The 23,268-nt window shown below is 42.7% G+C and overlaps 1 protein-coding gene across 2 annotated transcripts in view; it reads left to right on the forward strand.

The window, feature by feature from the left end:
* EIF3H (eukaryotic translation initiation factor 3 subunit H) overlaps positions 1 to 23,268 on the forward strand; it is a 130,389-nt gene that overhangs the window by 102,673 nt on the left and 4,448 nt on the right. For both annotated transcript variants that reach the window (XM_075582403.1, XM_075582405.1), the window contains 5 exons: positions 4,181 to 4,348; positions 12,629 to 12,728; positions 13,800 to 13,949; positions 20,219 to 20,339; positions 23,128 to 23,260. In XM_075582403.1, the coding sequence (XP_075438518.1) occupies positions 4,181 to 4,348; positions 12,629 to 12,728; positions 13,800 to 13,949; positions 20,219 to 20,339; positions 23,128 to 23,260 (672 nt within the window). The remainder of the gene's footprint in view (positions 1 to 4,180; positions 4,349 to 12,628; positions 12,729 to 13,799; positions 13,950 to 20,218; positions 20,340 to 23,127; positions 23,261 to 23,268) is intronic.

A 23,268-nucleotide genomic window follows, 5' to 3' on the forward strand; every position in this document is an offset into this window, starting at 1 on the left:
ATCCCTTAGGGCAAGGATGCGCAAACTAAGGGTGGGGTGAAATTTTCTGGGGGGGTTGGCGCTTACAGAGGCCCTGCTATCATCCCCACAGCATTTAAATGCAGGGGAGCGCGCGAGGCTTCTGTATATCTCTAACCTTGCCTCCGGCGGCTTCTAGTGATGTGTTGCCATACAGCACGGAGTCAAATTGCAACGTGATGTCACATGGCGCTGTGACATGACGCCGGAGTAAAGGTAAGTGGCGGGCGTGAGCAGGGGAGGGGAAGAGCAGGCAGGGGGGCGCATACAAAGTTTGCCCACCGCTGACTAAGGCCACGGCCCCAGTCACTGCGCGCATGCACCAGTGTGATCTGTGGTCGGTTGTGAAGAGCAGATCATCGCGATGGGGGCGCGGGGGGGTGGGAGGGGCGCTTGGCCATAATGTCACACGGCTGGTGCGCCCTCATTGGCTGAACCTTCGCCGTGGCGTGGACAATGTTCGGCCGCCTTTGCCAAAAGACAAAAATCTTGTCTTTTGGCACAGGCGGTCACGCATCACGCCTTGTGTGCGCACACGCCGACTGGGACCTGCCCCATAGTGCTGTACCTTTTTGTGGGGCGCGCACGCCGTTGCGGCCACCGGGGACCAAGCCTAAGGGGGTATGCTATGTGAAACGGGGCATTTTTAAAGCAGCCTGTTATATTCATTTAGAAACAGGAACCAAAAAAGACAAAGCACTTCTTTCCAGCAGGTAGAAATGATCAAAAAAAGCAGGGAGAGCGTTCCCAAAGTGAAAAACAGAGCTAATTTATTAGCATCATGGATACATACAGCATACACAGGCAAAAAAAAGCCTCCACCTACATGTTTCAAGCGTCCGCTCTTTATCAAGGTGATTGATATTTATATTCATTTATCTGGTTTGAGGAGAAAGTGATAAAGCAGACAAACTCCTGCCTAGTAAGTGCGCACACAAATATCCTTGAGCACTCCAGTGTTTTCCGCGGCTAACGTTATATTTTTCTAATCCATTGACGTACTATGTTGGTCCATGAAAAGGTATTGCAACCTAACAGACCCTTGTAGAGGAAACTTTTTTGTGTGTGGTGTGCAAAACTTTGAAAACTTCACATGTTGAAGTGTTTTTGTTTCATCTACAAAGGACTGCTATGTTGCTCCGCCAAAATGTATTGCAACCGACAACCAATATGCATTTTTCCAGGACCGATACGGCTACTAGAAGTTTTCCACTACATTCTGCATAGAAACCATTCTACATTCTTAACCTTTCCAAACACACGCACACTTACTGGAAGGGCTGTGTGAGTGTGACACACATGCAGTGTGACACACATGCAGTGTGACACGGCTGGGAAGTGCGGTGTTGAGCCTACATTAGAGGCGTAGTCCCACTTGTAGTAAAGTAGAAACATTCCGCTACATTCTCACCCATTCATATTCTAAAAGGTTAGTTTTTCCAGTAGCATAACGTGACAGAATAAATAATGCGTGTTAGCAGGTTAAACATAAGAGGGTGCTGCAATGTGTTTGGAGATGAAACTTGTTTTAAACTGAAATGGTACACTGTTTTTTTAACCTCTTTGTTACCTGAGGGGCCAGTAATACATTATTAATCCCCATGAAGTTTCTGAATTGTATTCAAATAAGTAGTGGTATGTTTAAAAAATGACCCATCGTGAACGTGCACTCAATTTGGTGCCTGTTAAAACATAAAGAATGTTGGAAATACGCTTTAAAGTTTGTATAAGTCCCAAAGCCTGCCGTGGAGTGATTAGCATTAGCAAAGTACGCTGTCTCACTTGCTGCGCTCCTTCAGGCTACGGAGAGCTTTTTTTAATTTGCAAACTATAAAGGTTCATCAAGTTTTGATGGGGGGAATCGCACCTGATCCTGTAAAACTGCCATTGACTTGAGGGGGCAGCTAAAACCGGACGGAGCAGCTGCTGTACCCTGCATTGGAGCTTAATGAGTTTGCCCCAAAGAGCTTGATCAGATAAGCACTTCCTACATTTTTGAGATAAGGCTGCTTGACGCCAAACAATGTCACTGAGGAGATTAACAGTCATTTTATTTTAGGCTTTTTGCTAATCACCCTTCATGCATTGTGAAGGAAACGGCTAGGTGTGGTGCTGCACCTTGATGAGCCGCTAAAAGATCACTGTGCAGTTTTGGCACAAAGCAAATGTTGTTTCTCTGGGGTTGGTAAGCCAGCCTGAGCTGCAGTTGAGAGCTACCTGGTAGGGTACCCATGCTTTCATCCTTAATTGGCCACTTATGTTAGGTTACCATAAGCAAACATCAGCATCCATTTACATTTTCAGTAGTCCCAGACATTCATTCCACTGTGTAGATCCCCTGAATAGTCAGTCTAATTGACAGTTTATTGGTAAAATCTTATCAGTCATGTTGAGCGGTTTATTTTGGCTTTTCTTAATTGCATAGTTTAAAACACATGAAAATCCACCATTAGCACGCCTGTAATATGGCTACAATGCACAGCAGTATTTCATATACCAGGATAGTTGAACTCGGCACATACTTGGAACAAATTATGTTTCACTTACTCGAATGGACATCTTGATGATGTGGATCTTTCAGATACTCTGTTCAGTGCCTCTGGCAATTTCAAATCTAAAACGTGTGGGAAGATTACGCATAAACAAAAGCAGATGCCCATTTGATTAGAGTTCTGAGATCTGCCAAACAAAAAGTTAGCTGTCTTGCCCTAAAATTAAAACCTTTTGAATTACCTGAGTAACAATATCGCCATACATATATCTAAATCAGACTAAGGCTTTTCGTTTTCCTTTCCGTTTCACTAGCTCTGGTTTCCTGGCTTGCTGCTGCGATCTGTTAATATTAGACAAAGCTTCTCATTCATACTCTAGATTTGCTTCCATTGCTCTTTACTTTATAAAGAAGTGTGCTATTTACATTATCCAAAGAAGAAGAAAAATGCAGTTTTATATAAATATATAATTTTTTTTTTAAATTTATTTATTGGGGGGGGGGGGGGGCAAAGGCCTCAATAATAACCAACATTCCCCATCTTATTTTAGTTACTTTATAAATTACATTAATCACTCCCATGGGCATTACTGTAGCATTATTTCTCCCCACTTTGTGCAGTTTGCGCCATGGTGCTTTTTCATAGCATAGCTTGTGGATCTGCGTATGAAAAGCCACAATACATTTTGTTTCTTTCACGCCATTATTTAAGCTACATTTAATAACCTTTGAAAATATTAGGCTGCGTCCCCGCTAGCGCTGAGCGGGCGGCGCTTGCGTCGGTTACGTGTGTGTGTGTGTGTGTGTGTGTGTATATATATATATATAGATATATATGTGTATGTGTGTGTGTGTGTGTGTGTGTGTGTGTGTGTGTGTCTTCGCTCGCGCTGTGCACGCTCGGCACTTAAATAAATAAAAAAATTATACTTTCCCGCTCGCTCAACTACCCGCAATGCGCGCCCCCCCCCTCCGAGCGCGTAAATGCAGGACACCCGTCGCTCATGCTTGGAGCGCTTTCAGCGCCAGCCGTGACTCAGCCGTAGGCCTAGTGCAGGGTGGTGCTGTGCGGGTGCTCTCACGCTGGACACATTGTGGCAATGTACGTGGCCTGCGTGGGCGGGCGAGCCTGCTCGGCGCTCAGCCAGCCGCTTGCCGAGCAAGCAAAATTGATTTTGCTGCTCGCAAGCGCGTCACGTGGGCGGTTCGCCCAATGAGGGCGAACCAGCTCCGTGACGTATGGGCCGCGCCCCCAGACCCGCGTGCACCTAGCCGGCCAGGAAAAGCACGGCCGAGCAGGGCGCAGCGCTGGAGTGCCAGCGCGCCTGTTTCCACCCTGGATGAGGCCTTAGCCTGCAAGGCCCAACCCTTAGAGGCACAACAAATATCAATTCCTATGCAGTACATTTTGCTTTCATTATGTGCTCCTCTCCAATTGAGGATTGATTGCTGCATTGATTCCAAAGTATGACACATGAAAAGGTACTAAAAAGGGTAATTGTTGTGTGCTTGATTTTTTCTAAAATAAACCCCCACCCTGTTGCTGCCAGAGTTACCTGCAATGTTGCAGCATCATTGAGCATGAGAGGGGTTCATAACAATTATCCACGCTTTATTCTTTTCCTTTTCCACTCATTCCTTTTCTCACTTCTCTCCCCTCCCGCAATCTAGTTCAGTATCAGATGGAGATGATGCGGAGCCTGCGTCACGTCAACATCGACCATCTCCACGTCGGCTGGTACCAGTCCACATTCTACGGCTCTTTCGTCAGCCGAGCCCTCCTGGATTCCCAGTTCAGTTACCAGCATGCCATCGAAGAATCTGTGGTTCTCATTTACGGTAACAGAGAATATTTCCTATTTATTTATTTATTTTGCCTCCCCCCCCCCCCCTTCCACTCCTCGTTCATATTCCTATTTTCCGTGATCTTACTATTTTTGCCATGCAGCAATTTATTTTATTTTATTTCGGGGGGTGGGATGGAAGTAATGTCTATTGAGGTAGCCTGGCAGTCCCTTTTAAGTAAATACCAACCCTATGTCTGCAGCAGCCTGAGCAGCAGCAAAGTCTAGACAGAGTTTCCTTCTCTGTGTTTATTTTTCTTGCTATCAGAGCCCTGATGTGTACGTTTTGGAATGCTGGAGAGTAGCCGGTTCATTTTTATTCCTGCGTCTCCTCTCCCTCGGTGAAGGCTGGTGGAACTAGACCAGATGTCTTAACAAACCTCGATTACTAGAATGTCTGGCTCTGTACTACGTGACTGACCAATCATAACACAATTTGCCAAGTTTTTTTTTTCTCTTTCCCTTAATACCTCTGACAGGGGCGCACAAACCCGGCTCTGTTTCCCGAGCACAAAGATTTTTTCTTTTCTGCCGGTTTAATGGTGTTTCCTCAAGCTCTCCAGACCAGATGTTCTGCGCTGTATCAGAACCATAGGCAATTTAACAGCTTTATGGCCTCCCCCTCCCTAAACACTCCGTTTGCCATATCTGGCACTCTTGCATATAGTTTCCAGCTGAGAAGTGAATGTAACGTCCCGCATATCTGTCAGAAAAAATACTAATGAATACAATCAATCTTACGAGCTGCCCCCAAATTGTTTCAGTATGTTAACAATTGGATTACAGTAAAGAACAAGTTGTTAAAGTATACTTTATATTGGCTGGAAACATTGCATCACAGCTTGATGATGAATTTTCCACTTGTTTTTATATCTTCTGTCTCATTTTGTCACCTATTTGAATAAATGTCTTAGTTGGGGGGAATAGAAACAAGTAAGCGGTCATTATTTGGGGAACTTATACAGAGTTGTTAAATTGTACGTTTCGATGGTTTAATAGTGCGTGCATACGTGTATTTGTGTATATATGTATAATTACACACTTTATCAGCATACCAAAACAGTACAGTCGACCACAAAACTGAACCTTTGATGAAAAATCTATAGTTATTCTGTTCAAACTGCTTTTGTAACACTTCTCTTAAAACTAAATATAGAGGTAAACTTACATTCATTCTCAAACAAAAAACTTCTATATTTTTTGCTCTTTAAAATCGCTGAATCATGTTTTTGTACAGTTAAATTAGAACATATTTATGTAATACTCGACACTAAATGATTTAGAAAATAAGAAGAAATAGATCTGTTATACATGCAGCCACAGTTTATTTAATTTTTTTTGGTTTGTTTTTGTTATTTTACTTTAAGCAGATTTTATTTAAAAGTGCATCAATTCGTGTTCAGTGGAGAGGCCGACATAAAACATTTCATTTTCTTTTTTTCCAAACAAATACTACTTTTACGTCTTCGGGGGCTTGTGCGCCTCCAGAGCGGAAGGAGTTAAAATGATCACTTTGAAATCTGCCTGTTCCACAATATACAAGCTGCGTAGAAGGATGTTAAACGGAAGAAATGTTTGGATAGGCCAGCAGATTATGCTTACAACAAAAAAACACATTTGATATTTTGTTTTAAGGAATGTTCCTTAATTCCTAGGAGGTTATGTGATGTGTCAAACTTCCCGATCGCTTTGGTGTTTGCGTAGTTCTACCAAAGTTGGTTAAAACCTCTCCTCTCTACCTCCCTGTGAATTCATAACACCAAAGACAGGAGTGTGCGATGTGCTCTTCAGCCATAAAATACATTTTATTTATCCCTGCGCATGCAAGGTCGTCACCTTTTTTGAAATGCTCCAGATATTTCAGCAAACCTAGTACACCATAAATATTCAGGAAGATATAGAGTAGTAGGTAATAAAACCAAACTGCCCAGTAAATATAAATGCACCTCTGTTTGCTCTTTCACCTTTAACACGGCTATCTGTGCCTGTTGACATGAAGCGCACATTGTACTGCTTGGAGGCATCTGTATCTCTCTCAACTAAAAAGGCAGTTCCTGTGGCCATTGTGTTCCTGATTTGAGATGCACGGAAGGCATGCAGTGTGGTGGGGAGCTCTGTAGTCTGCATGCTAATAACCAGAGCATTGAAATTGTAGTCAAGTTTTTTTCAGTGAGCCTTTCTCCTCCTTATCACTAGTGGAAGCAGCAGACACGAGACAAATAGATTAACGAATTGTCTCTTTGCATAGCACGACCTTAATATCATTATACACCTTCCGATTAACTTGTGAAGTTATGGATTACACACGGAGGGCATTGCAACCACTTCCCTGCTGCAAGGGGGGTGTAGCATGTTACAAAGTAATGGTTTTGTGTGGCAATTTAGTATACATTGTAGTGCAGCAGCAGCTCGGCGATTGTCTGCCCCCAGGAGTTTACAGTGGAATATTTTACTACGCGAGACACAGGGGTAATAATAAATTATCCAATTTCAGACACAGCTGTCTGTGTCAAACAATTGTTTTCAATTTCAGAAACCCATTTCATCACTGTAATACTGCTACTCCGTCTTATGATGGCTTTTTAAAAAAACTTGCGTTGTCGCACTTAAACTGAAAACAATACATTTGGGTGCCTAATACCTGCTGGCTGCTTGAACTAGAAGGCACCCTCTGACCTTGTGCATGCACCAATAGCAAACTTCATGCTGTGAAGGAGGTGCTTTGTGAGTGGTTATTGTAGTTTAGAGCAGGGGTGCACAAACCTCTGGTGCTGCTCCACTCTGCTTGCTCTCCCCTAGTGCTCGCACGCCCCCCTTTCCTTAGTGCCGGCGTCAAATGACAGAGTGGTCAAGTGACATCACGTCACATGACCCCGCGGCGTTATTTGTCGCCGCTTCGCCCAAAGCCGGATGAATCACTGAGTTAGAGGCCTCGCAGGATTTTATTTAAATGCCTTGGGCAAGAGTTCTGTAACTGCGCCCCCACCCTCCATTCCCCCCCAAAAAAATTGCACCCCTGGTTTAGAGCAGAGGTGGCCAATCCAGTCCTCAAGCTACCAACAGGTCAGGTTTTAAGGATATCCCTGCTTCAGTACAGGTGGCCCTGACTGAGCCACCTGTGCTGAAGCAGGTATATCCTTAACCAGACCTGTTGGTGGGACTGGAGTTGAGCACCACTGGTTTAGAGGGATGTAGATTTTGTTAAAGCGGCAATCCCTCACAAAGCCATAAGGCCTGGGACACGCTGCTCCTGGCGGCGCGGGCGGCCACACGCGAGTCCCCCACTAGCAGGGGAATCCTCCCGAGCCGGTCCCGGTCCCCCCTGGCTGCACAACTCACTACACGCTGTGACGCGTCAGCCGCTACGGGATACAAGAGAATGCTGATCCCTAGCGTTGACGTGTCACGTGGTGTGGATGTGAGCCAATGAGGAGGGGAGGAGAGGCTTCGGGGAGCGGGGAGGAGTGTGGGGGGAAAGCAGCGTGAGTGACTGTCTGTGTGTGTATGTGTGTGTCTGAGTGCCTGTCTGTGTATGTGTGTGTCTGAGTGCCTATCTGTGTTTGTTTGTGTATGTGTGTGCCTGAGTGCGTGAGTGCCTGCCTCTGCCTGTGTGTGTGTGTGTCTGCGTGTGTGTGTGTCTGCGTGTGTGTGTGTGTGTGTGCCTGCGTGTGTGTGTGTGCCTGCGTGTGTGTGTGCCTGTGTGTGTGTCTGAGTGCGTGAGTGCCTGCCTCTGTCTGTGTGTGCGTGTGTGTCTGCGTGTGTGTATGAGTGCCAGCCCGAGCCCGTGGAGGGAGGGAGGGGGGGGGGGAGAGTAGTCCTTCTGTCCTGTCCAAATGGTCTTGACACCTCGGACATCCTCTGGGCTTTCATCTCCACTATATGGGTAGACACAGTGGCACGTTCTGAAAGTCTCAGCTCATAATACTGTGCACAAGCAGATAGGTTTTAAAACACTTCCATAAAATATACACTTTACAAATATCCTAAGTCTTTTGGTTATGGGAAATAAAATAAGAAGCTGCACGTTATTTCTTACTAGCCATATTCCCCACACTCTACAATCAACTTAGGACTGGACTTTTAAAAGTCCCCTCACAACCTTATAGATGATTGGAGTACCCCCAGAACCTCTAAGCAGGTCCTAGGTTACCAGTACAGTAGCTGGGTACCCCCTAACCTGGGGACCCCTTATAGTTATAGGGTTACTATACATTCCTTTGCAAGCGGTTTCAAGGGGAAATATTACCGGGACTGTCTACATGCATCCAAAAATCCGACCTGATTCCTGGGTACATTTTTAGGGGAACCTGGGCCCTGACTAGATAGACACAATCTGACAACACTTTCTCCGCAAACCACCCCCGTAATGCTTTTACAACAGTTGGTCCAAGAGCTGACACTCCTGAACCCCAAAACATGGCTCAGAGGTAACCAAACGGGCTTAACCTTTATTAGTGAGCCTGGTAACCTCTTCACCGTCACAGGCGATTCTTTGCTATTCAAGAAAGATGATACATCTCTCTATGTCTGTCAGTTAAAACCGCCTAAAAATTTCAGCACTGTTTCTTCCATTAAATAAGCAGGTGTACTGGCTTATAGCCCAAGGATGTAGCCGCATGTTTGTCTACTCAAAGGAGCCGTGTGTGTGTGTGTGTGTGTGTGTGTGTGTGTGTGTGTGTGTGTGTGTGTGTGTGTGTGTGTGTGTGTGTGTGTGTGTGACAAATCACCCAAAAATCTATTCGCGAACCAAAAAAAATCTACTCTCCACCTAGCCCTGCTCCTAACCCCACCCCCACTTAAAAAAAATGGAATAAATTCCTAATAAGAATTGAGTGCGTGACTAGACTGGGTGGGTGCAAGGTTCACCACCCCCTTGCATCTCTGTTCAGCCCCCCTTGCATCTCCGTTCACCTCCCCCCCTTGCATCTGTTTACCCCCGCCGAACTTCCTGTGCGAAGCCTAAACGGAAGGCTGCAGCAATAGCGGAGCGAGGCGCCTGCTGCAGGGAGGGAAGTAATCTGGGAACCTGCAGCCGAACACAGCGCTGGTGGCACAGGGATGGCCGGGGCCCGGCCCTCCGCAGCCCCCTGTCCCGGGATAGCTGCCCCAGCTCTGCAGGGGATGGTGTGATCGTGCGCGTCCCCTCCCCAGTACCTGGTCGGGCCCGGCCCTCCGCAGCCTCCTGTCCCGGGATAGCTGCCCCGGCTCTGCAGGGGATGGTGTGATCGTGCGCGTCCCCTCCCCTTCCCCAGTACCTGGTCGGGTCCGGCCTGCCGCAGCCTCCCGGCTCAGGTTAGCTACCCCGGATCTGCGGGGTGTGGTGTGTGGGCGCGCGTCCCCCTTTCCCCCTGGTACCTGCTCGGGCACGGCCTACCGCAGTCTCCCGGCCAATGTTGTGCCTCGTGACATCACGTAGCATTACCGTTGTCGTGGCAATGGTCGTCACGTAGCGTTCCCATTTTAATTGCAACACGGCGCCATTTGACACCGCACAGCCATATTGACAGCTGTTGCGTTGGGAAGATTCCGCCACCCGGAGGTTTACTAGGTAAACCCGTAGCCTGGAGATACGTGGCCAAAACCCATAGTCTCCGGGTCAAACCCAGAGTGGTGGCAGCCCTGTTTGTTATCCATCTTCACTATTTCCCAGAGGAACTTTCTCGCCCAAAACTTCTCCTTTGAATACATATAATGAAAGTAATAAAAATAACAAAATGAACAGGTTTGGGAAATAAACACATTCAAATCCCAGAAAACTAGAAAATAATGTGAGACCACTTTTAGGCCCAAAGGGGTTTAGTTTGCAAAGTTAAAATCCCATTGAGCTCCCTTTTATATAACTGCTTGAAAAGATTACCACCTCCTTACTACTGGAACAATTCTCTCAATACCCTGAAAATAAAAAATATATCCAATCCACAATGAGTTGTAGCTAAATCTTTATATACCAGGAACTCCAATTCTTTATTCTCTGAAGATGCTCTCTGATTCACTCCGTTAAGCTCCTTATTGAACACAGTATGTAACATTGGTGGAATTGCAGTTCACCTATATGATGCACATTTGAACAGGCCTAGGTTAGTCAGCTAATTGAATGTAGAATACTTTACAGTCTGAAAGACTAGCCGATAAATGTTTATTCAAGTGGTTGCACTGCTAGGTAGAAATTGACTTCCATCTGACAAAATGGAGGATAATTTGTTGCCCAGGCATTACACCGAAAGACGTTATGCAAAAGGAAGATCTGATGGGCATGCATTAGAGTGGGAGTCTCACATTTGTGTTCTAGGTTTTTTCTGTGGTTTTTTGATATGCCTTTATTTCCCTGATTCACTCCGTTTAGTATTTGTATTACATTTATTAAATGGGTCAATATTTATTGCATTATCACTTTATGGGTCAACTTAGTCTTTGTTGCTTGTACTCACACTTACCTTGCACCACCTACCCCAATACTGAGGATTTCAACCGTGTGTGTGTGTGTGTGTGTGTGTGTGTGTGTGTGTGTGTGACCATTTTTAATATATATTTGTTTTGTTTATCCTTTTTAGCAAATAGTGTATAAACATCTGGTTCCTTTGAGTGAGTATTAAGCCTCTGACAAAACGCTGTGTAGCGCCAAAAACTGTGGCTATAACTGTGCTCCTGTTCACCCGCTTATTCTAATGGAAGAAATAAGGTAGAAATGTTATCAACTTGTCTGTTACAATTGTGCATGTGGAGGGCTATGTCCCCTTTCTTGAATTTCCAGTGCAACATTGACTTTGGGGAGCCAGCAGTCCAGTTGCGGGGGATAACTTATCCATATGTGAGCAGAAGAGTATTTCTACTGGAAGACAACCTTGAGCTATAGGCATGGTTATATTTGCTTTGGATGCCAATTACACTTGCATTCTTAACAAGAAATAGTTATCTGGCCCCCTATGTGGGATTGCACCATTAACCATGCACCATTAACCGTGCCATGCGACGTAGCTACTACATTTATGGGTTCTGACATTAAGATGTAACCTAGACTTGCTGTTCCCAGGGCCACACGCAGTCCCAGAATGGTTAACGCTGCGGTAGGTGCCATTGAAAGTTTTGGACCTATATCAGCGCCGTTAAGGAAGCCACCTCCCCCAGCACCGCGATTTTGCAGCGTTTCACCCATGGCACCGGGACCAGTAAGGCCGTGATTATACCTAAATAGCCTGGCGGTGTTGAGTGACGCTGCGCAGCTGAATAACAGCATGAACCCAATTAAATCAAACATACCTCTCGCGACAGGCGCGCAGTGCAAAGCGGCAGACAGGAGACTTTGTTTTCCAGGAGCGACGGCCGCGTCTCGTGAGCGGTACAGACAATGAGGGTGAACCGCCCACGGTTACGCCTCCCTTGTCCTCTGGCTGCGTCCTGCCTGCTTTCTGCTTTTCCGTATCACAGCGGTGACGTCACCGCATCGCACTGCCGCCCAACAGCTCCTGTATAATCGTAGCCTAGGACTGCGCTTATAGTTAGGGCGATAGCGATGTTGTGCAGCGCCGTAGCAAGTACATGCAGTCCGTCACGGGTGCCCGTAGTGGGCGCAACCACGACGGCTGACGTCACGCGGTCGCTGGAAGTCAAAGGATTTTGACTTCATCGATCGGCACGTGACATCAGCGGCACGTGAGCAGCTCAGCCAATGAGGGCGAACCGCTCACAGCCGCGCCTCTGCCGAGCCCCCTGGTCGCCCTCTCGTCGCCCTCTCGTCGCCCTCTCGTCTCATGCACTATAAGAAGGAATTGCTACTGCGACGGCTAACATCATACGGTCGCCGCAGCCCTAACTATAAGCATAGCCTAAGTCTTGATACATCTGTAGTAGCTACTTCCCCAAAAATATGCTTGTTTTCTCATGTTCTGTGCTTGCTCCTGTGACGCTCAGGACGCAATCTGCACTGATGGCATGGAGTGACAGAGAAGTGGACGTGATGGCCCTCCGGTTCTCATAGGGATTAGGCACAATAATTTCAGGTGTTCTGCAACTCAATTTTCTGTATGAAGAAGTGCCACTGTAAAAACCGATGTTCAACAAGAGAATACATTCAAACAAATAAGGGACATTGACAAAAAAAATCACATTCCTATATTCACTTTCATTCCTGGAATAAACCGCTGTAGTATTGTTTGGTGAACACATTTTTAGCTCTGTTCACACCTGTAAATCAGTCTTTTGATATATTTGGTGTTAATCTTATGTAAACCTTTTTTGTCTCTGAAACCCTCTGATCTTTAATTATCTGGTTATTTAGATCCTATTAAGACTGCACAGGGTTCCCTCTCACTGAAGGCTTATCGACTGACACCCAAACTGATGGAAGTCTGTAAGGAAAAAGACTTCTCTGCAGAAGGGTATGTATATTGACAGTGTGTGAAACTTGGCAAGTAACGTGTCCCTTGATTTGTGGAGTTGAGGTAGACTGTGAAGAACAAGTTGTTCAGTAGTTTAAGGTAGAGAGATTACTATAATGAGAATCCAAGAGTCTGGTTGTGAGAGTTACTTGTTGTTTCTCTGCAGTGCCCCATAAATTCCTAACACTCAATAAGCAAAATGTACAAGTTTACAGGAAAGTGAACATAAGTCTGTTTTCGGATGCAGAGACCTGTTTTAGCGGTTTCTTTTTGGTGTTTTTCTTGCTCTGCTCCTTTAACTCCCGATCAGTGCTTTTTCATGTAACAGTCGTATGCCCTTATATCAAGTTTGCAACATGGCTCATTTCTACATGTAGTTTACAAGAGAAATAAAGCAGGAATACAACATTTTGTTAAGTCAATCCCCATAGCCTTTGACTTGGAGATCTGCCTAAAGCAAGGCCATATTTAAGCATTATAAGATTGCTGTTGGTTAAATATAACACACTTTTTGTTTAACCAGAATGTCAAATTGTATGAGGGCTATAATTGTGTTATCTGCACAAACAGTAAAAGTCAATAGCTTTTGTTGATTTTTTTTTTAATTGACATTAATTCTGACTGTTGCATATATTATCATATACTGTACAGTGCTTACATTTATTTTACTGAATTTCTTGATCGGATTATATAATAAAGCTTAATCACATCAACAAGCCTTCAGTGAACTGTCGGCCTGTCTGAAATGAAGGCAACATTTAAATATTGTACTTTAATTAAAATCACATCTAGAAAAATATAAAGACTTTTTGTTATAGGTGTAATAATGTTATGACATTTAACAAATGCCTTTCAACTAATAGCGCTATGATAACGTACACTGTGACCATGAAATTGCCCTGAAAGCAGATCATTGTGTTTGTAACCTTGTTTGGCAGTAAGTCTACTTTCTGCACATTGCTTGGTGTGATGAAGTAAAAGGTTATGCAAAGCCATGGGAGTTAGAATTGGTCTAGCAAGTGCTTTGGCCATAAACCGTTCTAATCACTGTTCTGTAACTTCTGTCCACAGATTGAAGAAGGCCAACATAGCATTTGAGCACATGTTTGAAGAGGTCCCCATCATAATTAAGAACTCCCATCTCATCAATGTGTTGTTCTTTGAGCTGGATAAAAAGGCACCTGTAACTGAAAAACACGAGCTCCTCAGTCTGTCTAGCAGGTGAGTCTTACCATCTTGGCCTTCAGAGCACGAGTGGGAAACTCCAGTCATCAAGGGCCACCAACAGGTCCGGTTTTCAGGATATCCTTGCTCCAGCACAGGTGGCTCAGTTAAAGACCTGTTGGTGGCCTTGGAGGACTGGAGTTGCCCGCCCCTGCTTGAGCCTGAAGAGCACAAGGTTTTAAATCTGAAACAGATCTGTAACCGATAAGAGGATACTTTAGTTTGGATGCCTTGATTACTTCTACTATTTCATAAACATTTAAAATTATTTTTATACTTCCTAAGCTTTCAAAATAAATACAATGGTTATTGTGTGGTCTGCTGCAGTGCACATATTACCCTCCTATCTCTGCACAACTCTTTCATGAAACGAACCTCACCTCAGAATTGTCAGTTTTTACCTCCAGTTGAACACGCAGTCTTCATTTTTTTTTTTTAATATTTAAGACCCTGATATTCCAAACTAAATGGGAATTTTCAAGCTCATCATTACTTAGCCTTCAACATTTCCTGGGAATGGTACCTTCTTATCACAAAGGACTTATAGACTTCACCTTATTAATTTTTTTTTGTATTACAATTCTTGGCAAAAAGACCGTGAGCTACCTCAGAGCTACAGCCAGCTACGCTGACAGACCCAAATGTGTTTCCTGATTCATGAAGCTTTTATACACTAACTCAACAAGGGTATAAACCGATGACTGTAGTTCAGCTTAGGGCAGCGTGCTACCATTTATTGCTTTGTGGTTGCAGGAGAGAAATAATATTGCCGTTTGCCAAATACCTTGGCCTTTCAACTTTCCAAAATGTAATTTCTTCTTCTTTGTGCAATGTATATATTGAATTAAATGCTTGTTATGCAGCCGCTCGATAGGCACGTTCTACATCTTCTCATTGGCTCTGCAAACATCATTGTTCCTGTTTCTCGTGGAGAGCCCAGTAACAAAATGCATTGCAATCGTAAACCTGTAGCGAAAGAATATTCTAAAAGGCGTAACACTTAAACTGATCCAGTAACATTATAAAACTGAGCTAATGTAATGTCATGCTACACACTATAAAGCCTTCCCGTCTGGAACGGTGCACTTATTTAATGCAGAACGTATGCTTCATTCTCGTACACTATTACAGGAGGAGGCTTTATAAGATCACTTATGCAGTGCTCAGGTTTTTATTTAGGCTTTTCTAGAATGCAGTCAATATAATTGCAAACCTCCCAGCTGCATAAGGGTTAAGAACAGTATGCAATATAAATCCGGTGATGAATAACTTTTCACGCACTCTAATAATACAGGGAAGCAGCACGTGCCAGACACTTTCTAAACTGTGTCCACTTCATCCGTCAGGTTTTATAGAGGGAGTTCACACTTTCATTGCCTCTGTCTGTAACCACATCTCTCTCTCAAGTTATAACCAACTCGCTGCTCTTTTTATGAAATCGGATCTGAGATTGTTAAAGCAACAATACAACAGTGGCAAGATGAACTATGTAAAATGCATTCAAGGGAGAGCATTTGTCCACAAAACACATTGGCCCATAGTTGCAAATCTGTGCTATTTCAAAAGACACTTTCCCGTCTTGAAAGACATTGTAAGGTGTCTTCTGACACTGCAAGGTGTCTTGTGGAATAGCACTGTACAGTAACTATGGCCCATAGTGCGCTATTTTAAGTATAGTTTCACAACTTAACATGTTGGCTTTTTAGATTTAAATCTGGAAATGACGAAGTTCAAATGGGCTAAAGGCAAATAACCAGGAACATACAAGTGGTGGTACTTACTTAAAAATGCTGAATATAGGAATTGTTAGTTCTGTTATGATCACTTTGCTTGCTTGTGCTTGGGCGCGTGCGTGTGCATACATACATTCATTTCAAGGCTTCTCTTCTGGCATAATTCACTTGGTTGTTTGAAATTTCATGTGTTTCTTGTCAATTATCAGAGCTCTTTCAAAAATGAGACCCAAAGTAGCACTCCCTGCATTACAGAATAAAAAAAATGCCCATAAAATATATTGCTGTTATATCGGAGTTGTTGATTTCTGGAACTAAAGCAAAGGTGATTTGTAGTGCCAAGAAAGGCTATAGTGAACAAACACTTCAATGACATTATTGTATTTCTTATTTGATGACCAAAGCTTGTATGATGGACACAGTAGCTGATCTGCTGTCAAAGGTTTGTAGACCATTCTATAAAGCCAGATGCCTGCAAATATTTGTTTTTTTTTATAAGCTATCAGGACAATTTACTCTGTAGCTCATTTTGCACCTATGATTCAAAAACCAGGTTAAGTCAAATCTTATATTTTACGATGATGGAGCTTAATGTTTGTTTAGCGCCAACAATGTGCGCAGCGCTTTAGCGAGTTATAATACAGACGGTACAGGGAGATAATATACAATGTTACACAAGTGAAGTAAAAAGGAATTGGAGTCCCAGCTCAACAGAGTTTATAATCTATAAATAACAATACAAATATACTATAACAAGCGCTAGACCTAAATTAATACAGTGCAGTGCACAATAACTAAGCAGCCTGGTAATCTACTGGGGAATATCTCAAAATAAACCTCAAAACATAACATAAAAATACAAATATAGATTCGGAACCTGGCGCATGTGCATATCCTTTATTGGACGTTATACACTTTTTTACACATGCGCCAGGTTCCGAATCTATATTTGTATTTTTATAGAGTTTATAATCTAAATGGAACAATGGGAGCATTGCAGGAGCATGTGCAGTAGAGAACAGTATTGTAGGGGGGCCCGTAAGTGCTTCAGGGTTAGTTTCAGGCCTAAATTAACCAAATGCTTTGCTGAGGAGGTGAGATTTTACGTGTGACTTGAGGATGGGGAGGGAAGTTGACCGGTGAATGCAGGGGTTATGGGGGAGGGAAAGAGGGGGAGCCAAAAGTGAAAAGGGTCTGAAACATGAGTGGTTTAGGCTTGTGCTATAGTAGGTGTGTGTGCGGGTGTAGATTGAGTTAATAATGTATTAAATGTTTTTAAAATAAAAAAACATGTCGCACAATAAAAATAATTCTTATTTATTCAACTTTGACACTGTACACACACTTGCATAAACACATTTCAGCGGCGGTAGCAGCGCAAAATCTTTCTTTTCCCCGTCTTCCCCCCTGTCGGCTGGCTCCACGCTCACTGCCGTGTGCGGGCGCAGCACCATTATAGAAAGGCTGACTAACCACAGCCAATTGTCGCGTTCACGACCACTATATAACAGCCCTAGAGACAATTGGAGCAGAGAGGAGACAGCCTTCAGCAGAGCGTAACGGATGAGACTGGGAGATATAGCGAGATTAGAGCAGAGATATAAAATGAGGTAGAATAATGTACAATATAGTTTGGCATTCATGATGCCACAGAACAATTTAACCCCATTAATGATAAAAAAAAAAATTAATACGTTTTGGCTTCATGCAGCGCCGTTAAATATTTTCTCCTCCACAAATAGAAAAGATACTTGCGTGACTCCACATGTCTCGTAACAGGATCAATAGGCCTGCTACAGTATTTCAAGCAATAGATTATATTTGTGGAAGCTACCAGGATATAGGGTGTTTAAAGAATTGTATATACCATGTATAAAACTCATTTGGTTTGGCTGAAAGTTACCAATTACAATAAACACAGCTAGAAACGGGTATCTGTTTAGAACATTGAATAATTAGCTTTCTTTTAGTATTTTGCTCTATCATAATATGAGGATAAACAAACCAGACAGGGGTGGTGTAAAAGTTACCCTATTATGCTAATAATGCGCAGTTTAAAGTAAAGAAATGCATGCACTCGTGAGTCTGTCACAGGTTACCAAACCCAGCTCCAGCTTTCCTTACATTATAATGTGTTTAAACTACAGATATCATGCTAGATGTGCAAAAAACTATAATGTATCATTTTTTTTTTAAATTCCTTTGATTTTTCAAAATATTTAAAACCAAGAACGTGCATAATACCTTAGTTGCTGTACAGGAACAATAACAGAAAATCGATCTCAATCTCATGCATATTATTTGTGTTCTTTGGTTTAATAAAATGCATGGTAACATGCATTAAATCTGTAAGCGTATTACCAAATTGAGGTATATTTGTGTTTTATTTGATTAATGGGTCTATTGAGTGTAAGCTCAATAGTCTCCTCTGCCATATTATGTAGGAATGTGTAGTCTTTCATACATGGATCCGAATACATTGCTTTTCTCCATTGGAGCCATTAAACATATATTGCAGAGGAGCTATAATACATGCCACATCCCTTCACCAATTAAAAGGTTAATTGAAGCTTATGCCATTAAATATATTAGAATTATAGAGACTGAAAAGGGACAGGTCAAGTAGTTAATCGTTTTTTGCCTCTGCAGTATGTTTCAGTAACTTGGTGTTTGCACAAACACATTCGCTTTGGCATTAAAGAAACCTTTAATATACTTTTTTCGGTGGCGATGCAGGGTCCTTTTTTTATGGGAGAAATGGGGGCGTATCACACAATTGAGATGTATGGAAAAAGTGGTTGTGCGCTTGGAGCATACTTATCAGTTACTTCATGTCTCAGACCACATCTGTTTAAGTTATCTGTTTTCAGTTCCTTGTTTCCCGGACAACGAAAGCAAACACTACGCTACCGCAGCATCTAACAATAACTCCCTGTTTCAGTATTTTAGTGCCGAAGTCCCAGAGATTCACATAAAATCCGCTCAGGCAACTCATTTTGTTTCATAGTGTTAGTGTTGTAAAAAGTGATGTATGGCTTCTACACATGGGGAATGTCTGACTCTCCATTCGGGGCTTGCAGCGTGGGCCCTGTCGCTTGATTCTGACAGTGTCAGACACCACACTGAAGTAAATGTTAGACTGAGCACTCTGGAGGAAAAGAAAACACCAGCCGTCTAGTAGGAAAATCCAAGTGGCAACGAACAGGCTAATGCAGATCCAGAAGCCAAAATGATGCTCAGTCAGCACTGTAAACGGCAGGCAGGCAGGCAGGCAACCTATCTAGGCAACAGCGCAGTTGTGTAGGGATATACAAATCTCCAGGCGTACCTTCCCATTTAGTCTCGTAAATACAGTTACATGTACCGGCATCAATGCTGAGGTCCGTTACAGAACAACTATGCCCTATTATATTGTGCTGAAGACCGTGTAACTTAAAGCAACAATTTAATTTGGGGTTTCTCAAAGTTCGGAGAATTGTTTCTTTTCATTTGGGGGTCCACTGATTCTTAATCATCCTTGACCCAAGATTAACTGGATAATTCGTTGAAAGCAGCAGGTAAAAACTCTAGCGGATCCACGTAAAGTTTTAATAGGAAAGCTTAAAGTGGCATGCTGACTGCTTACTCATTTGCATGTCACTACCCAGATTCCGTGTCTGCAGCCCGAGCAATGTATGGTATGTGATAATGGGCTGAGTGAAACTGGTTTTGGGCCCTGTAAAAACACCAGTGGGTGTTTCTATCTGCTCTATTGGAAAGCAGGGTTGCATTTATACCCTTGGCTTGCACCTTCCCCATCCTCCGGCCATGCCGGTAAAGAGGATATTCTTACAGATCTTGCTCAATCGTGATCTTATATAGGCGTGAAACGCTAAGAAACTCGAACCCCTACCACGTTTTCAACTTAAGATATACAAGCTGATTTTGAAAACCTGATTAAAATGTGATCTCTTTAAAAAATAAAATGCAGCAATTGCCCCATTTTAACTTTTAAACATGTTACTGCTATCAGTTCGTTTTGGGTTTTCACTGTATACGGCTCTAACATGCATATACTTTTAAAGTTACACACACACATCCCCCAAATGAGTGATAAGCTTAGCACCCTTCTGTGGTTCTGGGCCATTGTCGTGGACGTTTTCTGATGTGTGATTTGCATGCTAAAGAACCACACTAGTGATGGTTTTTAGGCTAATATTTATCCAAGTACCTTTTCATATATTCCACATTCTGGTCAATGCTTACATTTGATGTTCAAAGTGGCTATGGTTCTGTCATGGTGTCGATGGCTAAAGTGCTTATTCCATGTTTTAGTTGTAATTTTCCTTGAGAAGGAAATACATTCAAGAGCACTGATATTTGTGTGTCACTCTGAAATCAAAGTGACACTTCACTGCAAGCGTTTGCTGTTGCCAATTATTGACCTTTCAAGTGCAGTACTGTAATTGTCATGTGTCCTTTTCTGTTAAAGGCCACCAAATATCTTTGAAGTATAACTTTTGTTTTGGTTTCTTTACCTACATTTATGTGCAGTAATCATCTGGAGAAGAGTCTTCAGCTTCTTATGGACAGGGTGGACGAAATGAGCCAGGATATTGTTAAATACAACACGTTCCTGAGGAATGCAAGCAAGCAAACACAGCAGAAACATCAGGTATATTAACTGTAATGGAAAAGCAAACAGATCAATTCAGTTGTGATCCTGTAGTGGGGGGAAGAGGGCCATCTTTGATTTTAACATTTCTTTCATAATATAAAATAGCTGTCTCAGTGGCTTTCAAATCATTGCTTTCAGCCCTTTATTTGAACAAATATCGGTAACATTGAATCTGTACTGCTTTTGTTGGGTGCTTATCATAGAAGGCTTATTGCAGCTATTGATTGGAGAATGGTAAGGGTGGAAATACAGAGCAACATTGTGAGAGAGAAATCCCAATGGCTACCAATAACCTAATAAATTACAATCATTGTTGTTCCTCTTGAATACTGCCTGATGTTTTGCTGCAGGCACTCACGTGTGTTGCCTTTTATCTATCATAATAGCATCAATGTTTCTGTCCTAGTTGGGACACTTGTTTTCAACACAGTGACCACTGTAATACTTTGTTCTTGGTTGACATTTAAATTGGATAGTGCAGCGCTCCCGTGGCAGTAACCGACTATTTCATAAGTGCATCTTCCTTTGGCCTTTACTGCGATATGCATAAGGGACATATTTCATTAAATGGGATGGTTCTGATTTAGAAGAAGCATCGCCAGGGTTTTGGGGCCACCTAGAGAACTCCCGCCCCATCTTTGTGTCTAGTGACTTAATTGCAACCGCAAATTATTTTTAAAACCGCAGTAGAAGAGATTTTGGTAACTGCGGCGACTCAGAGGCAGCAATTAAACAAGTGGCGATGCCGAATATCACACCCTCATGCTGTTAACTGCTCTTCAATTCAATGGCCGTTAACTCCGATCAGCGAGCAATACGTCGCATTGCGGCTTGATGAATCTGTCAATTAGAGAGGAAAATACTCTCCCAGGATGGAATAAAGAAATATCCACTCTAGACCACGAATCTCCCCCAAAACGTCATTCTCATTATAGCTGCTTCCATTGACTTATTCATTTGCACATAATGAAACACATGAAATGCCCTTGGGGTTCCAGGTTTTATCACATCTTGGTCTTCAACACCACTACAGTATCTCACGTGCACACTAATTAAGCAATCTTGCCAGAAGAGCATAAACTTTAAAGATTTGGTTCAAGAAAACACCTTTAAGGCACTTAGGAGACCAGTGTAACCATGGTCATTAGATAGGTTTACAAAGTTATCTCTCGCAGAATATCACTCGGAAGAATATAATTTTATTGTATGAAACTAGAGGGAAAATAAAGTTTAGCCTTACAGGCTTCATTTACTTCTAATTGCTTTAGTTGTGCTTCATTACAGCATCGTTAGTGCCCCTAACGTCGGCTAAATAATTGAGCGTTTGTGCTCCAAAGCCATCCGTTTAGACTGGAAATGTATTTGCACAATAGGGTTTTTTTTGAACCTGCAGATGTTGGGTGCCACTTTCTGATCTACAATGTTTTAATACTGAATTGGGCTAAACATCTGAAGGTCTCAAATTATTTGGGCACATGGATCACAACCCAGAAAAATGACAGCATAAACTTTCTTCTGAAATGTAATAATGACTTTTCAGTATGTTGTTGAAATCTGTGAAAATATTAACCTCTGAATCCTGCATATAATTCTAAGCCGATGTATTAAGGAACGGCTGTGCTATGTAAAACTGCATGTGATCTAATTACATCTGTGATGGGTGCTAAGCATGTAATACATTGATTATTAAACATCAACAATAATATCCTGCTATGGACCAGGTGCAGAGGAAGGACCCATGGGTCTTTGAGAAGTAATTTTTTAATCCAGCCAATGTCGGTCACCGGCATTCATATTTCTGCTTTTACGATAAAGTATAATGCCTGCAAATGCAAATTACTATTAAAAACATTTAACACCTTGCATTTGGAAGTTTGCAAAACATCGCAGTGTAAAATCCTAATAGGAAAAGAACAAAGAAGTACATTTGAAACATTATTGCCCTCATTTCCCCTCCGTTGCACTGAAGAAAGTAATTAAAAGATCAAACCTAATTTTGTGAGAGGTGAGGAAACATTTTACTACTGTTAGCTGGAAGATCTGACACAGAGCGGTTATTGCTTGACACTGTTGTCTGGATGAATACCAATTCTATTCCTTTGGATATGAAACAGGGTTTTTTTTTAAAATAAATTTCTAGTTAAAGTCCATTTTAAAGGGCTCATTGTAAAACGGGTGTGCTAACTTTTCCCCGTGCGCATCCCTGCCTGCTCTCCTCGGCGCCTCGCTCCCACCCCCACACTCGGCCCAAGGCGTCATGTGACATCGTGTTGCCAAGGTGTTGTCACGTGACCCCGCGGCGTAATTTGATACCAGGTTACCATGACTATGCGTCGCGAGAAGATAAGTGTGTTAGGTCCCCTCTATAACTGCTGCAGAAGTAATTAACATTCTCTGTAACCAAAATCAGCTTATATATATATAATTCTAGTTGGAATGTGTATTACCTGATTTTGAAAACCATGCATGCAATACATAGCTTGTAGACAACCACAAAACCATTTGGTTCCCATCCCTTTAATTTTTTAACAAACTCGTTAACTATTCTTTACGTAATGCCCAATTTGTGTCCAAAATGGCATATATTGAATATGCAGTGCTTTACCTTTGTTTAAAATGTTTCTTTACTTTACATTTGCAAAATGCCCATAAGTTCTACCGTTCTTTATTTTGGAACCATGAAATTGCTGTAGCTTAGTGGGAACATAATGTCAAAATTGTGCGTAATTTTTTTTGGGACTATTTATCTAGCTAAAATAAATATTTTTCTGTCCTGGTTATTCAGTACCAGCAGAGGCGCCAGCAGGAGAATATTCAGCGCCAGACCCGTGGAGAGCCGATGCTGCCCGAAGAAGACGTGAGCAAGATGTTTAAACCACCTCTGCCTCCTTCCAGAATGGATTCACTTCTCATTGCAGGTAAGTTT

Source organism: Ascaphus truei, chromosome 2 (genome assembly GCF_040206685.1).
Source record: "Ascaphus truei isolate aAscTru1 chromosome 2, aAscTru1.hap1, whole genome shotgun sequence".
Classification (NCBI taxonomy): domain Eukaryota; kingdom Metazoa; phylum Chordata; class Amphibia; order Anura; family Ascaphidae; genus Ascaphus; species Ascaphus truei.